The 6,000-nt window shown below is 37.2% G+C and overlaps 1 protein-coding gene and 1 long non-coding RNA gene across 2 annotated transcripts; both read left to right on the top strand.

Moving 5' to 3' along the window:
• The first annotated feature begins 796 nt into the window (after positions 1-796).
• Positions 797-2,427, top strand: LOC117823761. The gene is made up of 3 exons (XR_004633488.1): positions 797-1,057; positions 1,219-1,267; positions 2,244-2,427. It is a non-coding gene; the product is annotated as an uncharacterized LOC117823761 (long non-coding RNA).
• A 27-nt stretch (positions 2,428-2,454) lies between these two features.
• Positions 2,455-5,447, top strand: LOC117823746. Its single transcript, XM_034698984.1, has 4 exons — positions 2,455-3,257; positions 3,523-3,678; positions 3,892-3,984; positions 4,327-5,447. The coding sequence occupies exons 1-4, from the start codon at positions 2,913-2,915 to the stop codon at positions 4,639-4,641; spliced, it is 909 nt and encodes a 302-aa protein (XP_034554875.1). The 5' UTR covers positions 2,455-2,912; the 3' UTR covers positions 4,642-5,447.
• The last annotated feature ends 553 nt before the right edge of the window (positions 5,448-6,000 follow it).

Below are 6,000 nucleotides of genomic sequence, written 5' to 3'. Positions count from 1 at the left end.
AAGTTAGCTGGGTTTTCTTCATTTACATCCCGGTTAACGTTACTATCATTAATATCTCTCAAAAAAGCTTTTTTGTGCACGTAAAAACTTCAGTCACTGAGCCGCTGTGCAGAAAAAAAAACCGTCTCTGCAATGAGAGAGAGACACGGTGAGTGAGGGAAATTCCGGCAGACCTCCGTGATTTTACTCTGCTGTATGGGGCCGACTCTTATGTTTAAAAAGCGCCCGTCGTCCTGTTGATAACAGCTGTGAGGGTTTATTTTTGTATTTATATAACAGCATGCAGGGTGTGCAACCCTCTCTCCAGCCTGTCAGCACACCTGAAGCACTCGCGCACCTGCAGCCAGGATGAAGCAACACAAAACCCGCTAAACGGCACCTTCCGCAGGGCTGCGTGGAGATGTATGTGTGTGTGTGTGTGTGTGTGTGTGTGTGTGTGTGTGTGTGTGTGTGTGTTTATTTGTGCTTAACAAAGTAAGTAACGTAAAACAATCAGAAAAGAAAGTTTTATTCCTCAGTTTAATTTGTCCTGTCTAGCGCGACTAACCCTCCAGTCACTCTGTAACGTTACCTCGCTCGACCATGTCTCTCTCCCTCAGTTAAACCGGAGAGGAGGGTCCGACATTGAATGCTGTGTGTTTATAAACACCAAGCTACAAGACGACAGACTCTACATATAAATTAAAAACGTAAAGTGAGCGGTGTTAACTTTAACTTCAGACAGTGCACAGAAATAAGGGTCTTTACACAGACACATCGCTGTGTGTTTGTGAGAGAGGGAAAAAAGAGAGAGAGTATCAGTGCGCTGCAAACAGCCCTGTATGGTAGTTAATCTATTACGGATGGCGTCATTCTTTCAAACGGATAAAATTAAAAAATGGGTGGCAAAATATACTTTGGCAGCTGTTACTAAACCTGGGGGATGTTTTTTTTATTAACAATAGAAATATTACATCCATTGTAACTTTTTTCCTTTTTTTTCTCTTTACCAGAAATACATCTCAAGAAGCAGTGTCCCCATTCTCTCATATTTGTGTGTGGCCCTAGACAATTTATGGTGAGTTTATATTTTTTGTTATATTGTTTATCTGTTACCATATATAGACCTAATTACACAGCTGAGGTTTAATGGTTTTGCTCAAATGCGGTGTGTTTTTACTATACATGGCTAATAGCTTTTATCGTTGGCTAATGCATTTATTCTTCTTTTTTTTTCAGTGACGTGTATGTGGCAGTGCAGTCAATGTGTCGCTAGAGAGAGTAGTAGGTACAAGTTACTTAAACATTATAAACTACATCATCATTATGGAAGAGGCCAACATTATTCGTGCATATATGTAAATTGTCGATGCACAAGTCGTAAAATTATGCTTCGTAGCTGGGCTGCAATTTATGATCATTTTTTGTCAATGTATTTATTATTTTTTAATTCATGAAATTACAAAATGCAAGACAATAATTAAAAGACAGGAGATCATACAATTTGAGAAGCTAGGACCAGAGAATGTTCAAAATTTTGCTTGATAATTTAATTGAATGATTTAAAACATTTAAAATATATATTTTAAGTTTGATTAAAATTCATAAATCTCAGCACTAAATAGAATCTACTGTAATTTCTAGTTTATTATATACTAGAAATTACACTAGATTCTCTTTAGTGCTGATATTCTTAAAAACAAAGTACGCACACACACACACACACACGGGGATGTCACGAGAACCGATACTTCGGTACCAAGTTGATGCCATTAGCTGTTAGCAGCCAGTGGTAGCAGTCCTGCTTGGCTTTAAAATGGAGCTTACAGCTAAGATTAACAGAGGTTGCATTGAGTTACATTATTATGAGTTCAAGCAGTAAAAATTAGTATTGGGCGAAGGTAAATGATAACATCATGATGTGTTAAAATGTAATCTTTTATTCATTTTTGGAGATAAATTTGAATAAATACAGTTATTTGAAGGAGATGTTTTTAAAGTAATATAAAGTGGCTGTTAGATTTTCAATTCATGTTAAGTTACATTAACAAAGTATCCAAAGTGTTTATTGTTTTGATGTTTACCAAGGTATTGAATTGGGTATCAAGTATTGTTGAATTTCACTGATATTGGTATCAACTACTAAATTTTGTGACATCCCTGATATATACTTGTCTAATTATAAATTAGTATGTGCTTCTTAAGTGCTCCTGAGTTTTTTTTGTTGTGAAATATTCAACTAGTGTTCTTTTTCTTTTATTAAGGTCTGGACAATGACGCAGCCCATAAGACTGAGAATCATCCTTGGTGAAAATGATGCGAGGAAGCTTATTCTGCCAGCAGGGATACCAGACTCCATAGAGGAATTGTGCCAGACAATAAAGACGAGTTTTGGATTGCAACAAGATTTTCGGCTTCAGAATCAGGATGCTGATTTTGGAAATGAGTTCATCAACCTGTCCGTGATCTCCGAAGTAGTTGACAAAGCAACCATTAAGGTGATCTTTTTGCAAAGTTTTACTGAAGATGATGCAGTGATAGGTCAAGCAGCCCAGGGCCTAACATATTCCTCATCAGTCTCCTCGGTTGACACAGATGAGACAGAGCCTGTTTCTTCAGATTCGTCCTCATCTTCAAGGCAGTGGGTTTGGCCAAGTGTTTTCCCAGTCCCTTCTTTCAGCTATGATGCTGAACTGCAACTTGAAAAGGCCAATGCTGAGTACAATGCCAGTGGAATCCGCTTGAGCCCCTCACCAAAACTGAAGTCTGCCATTTTGCAAAGACTGTCAGAAGAAATTATTAAATTCAAAGCCTACCCAACTGACCTTGATCTAAATGATGTTGCAGAAGCCCTTGTGAAAAAGCATCCTTGCCTGTGGGAGCAGGGATCCTTTAATGGCTGTTATGGGTGGAAGATTAGCCTTAAGTATAAAATGGCCAACTTCCGGACAACTCTAAGAGGCCTCGGATGTGCTGAGGTGACAATAAATTCTCTGAAGAACAAGCCCAAAGACAGATGTGTTCCAGCAATGAATGTGAAAAAGCCCAGAAGGGCAGAAGTCAATTATTGTCCACCGCATCCAAAAGGAGAAACTGATGAGAGTCTGGAAAAGGAGAGAATTTCCCTGCTTTCAGAGATTACAAAGAGAAACAATGACCATATAGTGACTGAGAAAATGGACACGACTTTCTCATACCGAAGGCAAGAGGTTCTTCAAGGACAGCCCTTGGTTGCAGACTTCAAAAGCAGATGGCCAGCTCTGTTCAGTGGGAAAGAGGTGCGTGTCCCATATGTGCTGACGTTTTTTGTATGCCCCTAGAGTGTGCACACATACAAGAACAGGAAGATAACGACAAATCAAATATAGAAGTGTTGACTCAATACAAAGATATGGTTATGGTGATATTTAGTAGAACTTTTCTCCACACTGTTATTGCTAATGCAGTGATCAAACGGCTAGTAATTAATTTTTGTCCTACCTGTGTATATTGTTGTGATGTTCTAATAAGCTGAGTAACAAGTGCATTGTTACATTTTTCCAGATTGATAAGGAGTTCCTGCGCATCTCAACTGTACCTCTAATATCTACATTCTTTGCTGAGCTGGACCAGTACTCGCCACGCTTGATGGCGATCTTTCAAAAAAAAGGTGGGGTGGCTGGAAGAAAAATAAGACAGATCATGGTGGCCATCTCAAAGGTTGGTATTAAAATGTTTGTGTGTCATATTGTGTCAGATTTTGTTGAGATTTCGAACAGATGTTGAGTACTTGCATTTTGGGTTCCTGAGACTAAAGTATTGTCTGCCACACAATAACTATACTCAACACTTAGGATTAATCAAACTTGCATTCAAGACTATCTTTTGTCAAACGGAATAGTCAGAATGTTTTTTTGTTGTTGTTTGTTTCAGGATGACACGATACATACAAGACGAGCATGCATCCTCAAGTCCTTGTGCATCTACTTGAACGAAGACCACGAGAAACTTGTGAAGGAGTACTTGGTGAGTTACTTTTGAAATACAGTCACATAAACATATTTATTTGCTTAAAGGGAAAATAGTACTTGGGTGGAATGAACCTTTAAAACTATAAATCATTAGACAGAAAGTAGTGTTTGGGCGGAATGAACCTTTAAAACTGTAAGCAACAGAGAATCTGTGGTTATTTTATTTTAATATTGACACATTTATACCAGATAAAAAAAAAAAAATCAAATACACAAATCATTTGTGTGGGAGCTGTGCAGTTTGATATTGGAATATTTTCAGAGAGAGAGAGAGAGACACTTTATTTCTTCATATTATACTGTCAATTGTAAACTATTGTTATATTTTACTTCATAGGCCACAGACAACGAGGCCAAAACTACCATGGAGCAAACAGTGATGGGAGTCTACGTCATTGAGAAGGAGGGTGCTGAACCTGGAGATGACCCAGAGGATGTTGGTGTACTGGTTGAAGGTGTGGAGGTCCTCCATGGCTTGGGGAGCATTGCAATGGCTTGTGCGCTCTTATTTGGACTCATATACTGTTTGAACCTGAGCTACCCACCAGAGCTCAAGTGCACGTTTGAGGTCCTGCAGAAGATTCTGCTGAAGCTAGATGGCCAGAGGTTGTCCTCAAAGGTACAATTTCTGAAAAACAAGCTTCTGGAGTGATTCAAGGCTGAGAAAGTCGTAAAAAGACAGAAGGAATGCACATATCTTGATTTAATGCAGATTATTTTAGTGGCAAGTTCATTCTACATGCTTCTTTGTTAAAACATTTTGAATGTGCACCAGGACAATTTTATTTACAAATATTTTTTGTTTTTATCAAAACATAGCAAAAAGATTGTGAGAAATATTACAGTAATCTTTCACTACTTCTGATTTATTTTGCTGCAATGCACGTGCAGATTTTCTTTGGTTTTAACTCTAATAATTCACTGTTTAAAAGTGTTCAAAAAACAGCAGTTTTTTAGCAGTCCTGCTTGGCTTTAAAATGGAGCTAACTGCTAACATTAACAGAGGTTGCATTGAGTTACATTATTATGCGTTCAAGTAGTAAAAATGAGTATTGGGCGAAGGTGAATGATAACATCAATATGTGTTAAAATGTAATCTTTTATTCATTTTTGGAGAGAAATTTGAATAAATACAACTCAGTTGTTGCACTCATGCTAGTTATAGTCAGGCACCTTCTTTTGTAAGGCTGCTGACAAGCATTTTGCTCTTTGCTCAACGCATTATGTTTCCGGGCAAAATTGTGACGTATGTTGAGTTTTACTTTAATCACTCTGCTGCTTGTTGCTTGGTTGCGCTTCGAAAGGTCAGCGGAAACGGGGTCAAAGCTGAAATAATTTGAACTTTGAGCGCAGCGCTCAGTGGTGATCATGTGAAAGCAGCTGAAAATGTGTTTTTAATGTAACATATTGTTGTTCCAAAGTCTGTTTCATTGGACTTAGAATAAAATGTTAAAATTGTTTTTGTGTTGTCATTTATTATGTAGGTCTGTGGAACTTTGGTAATTTGATTTAAATGAATGCTAACTAGTACTATCAATGAAACAACTCTAATTGGAACAATAAGATTGATATTAGTAAAACTATTAAAAAACATATTAGTTAATTCAACAACACTGACATTAATAAAACAGACTAAACTGGTACTAGTTCATCCAACAAGGCTGAATGTTGTTGTACTAAACTGTCTGGCACATGTTCACTTAACTTAATTGAATTTGACTAGACTAACTAAGGACAAACATTTTAATTCAGTGAAAGGCAAGTAAATTGAATTGAGATATTCACATGACGTTTCACACACTAATCTACACAGTGTTCAAATAACACAATCAAGATAGTCTGATTTAACTTTTTTTGTTTAGATGGAATTTTAGTGGCATAATGCAATTAAGTTCATCCAATGTTTTATTATTTTGAGTGCAGACTGTGTGATCTGTGATCATTTACACGACAGCATTGTATCGTGGTGACACTATATGTAACATTATGTTGAATTATCTAGATTACTTTA

The sequence above is a fragment of the Notolabrus celidotus genome, chromosome 13 (assembly GCF_009762535.1).
Source record: "Notolabrus celidotus isolate fNotCel1 chromosome 13, fNotCel1.pri, whole genome shotgun sequence".
Classification (NCBI taxonomy): Eukaryota; Metazoa; Chordata; class Actinopteri; order Labriformes; family Labridae; genus Notolabrus; species Notolabrus celidotus.
This window is presented reverse-complemented; position numbering and strand designations above follow the sequence as displayed.

Excerpts from the sequence above, each read along its gene's own strand:
- LOC117823746 (XM_034698984.1), top strand. The coding sequence starts at position 2,913 with ATGGCCAACTTCCGGACAACTCTAAGAGGCCTCGGATGTGCTGAGGTG. Across the intron at positions 3,258-3,522 it reads CTCTGTTCAGTGGGAAAGAG|ATTGATAAGGAGTTCCTGCG; the intron begins GTGCGTGTCCCA and ends ACATTTTTCCAG. Across the intron at positions 3,679-3,891 it reads TCATGGTGGCCATCTCAAAG|GATGACACGATACATACAAG; the intron begins GTTGGTATTAAA and ends TGTTTGTTTCAG.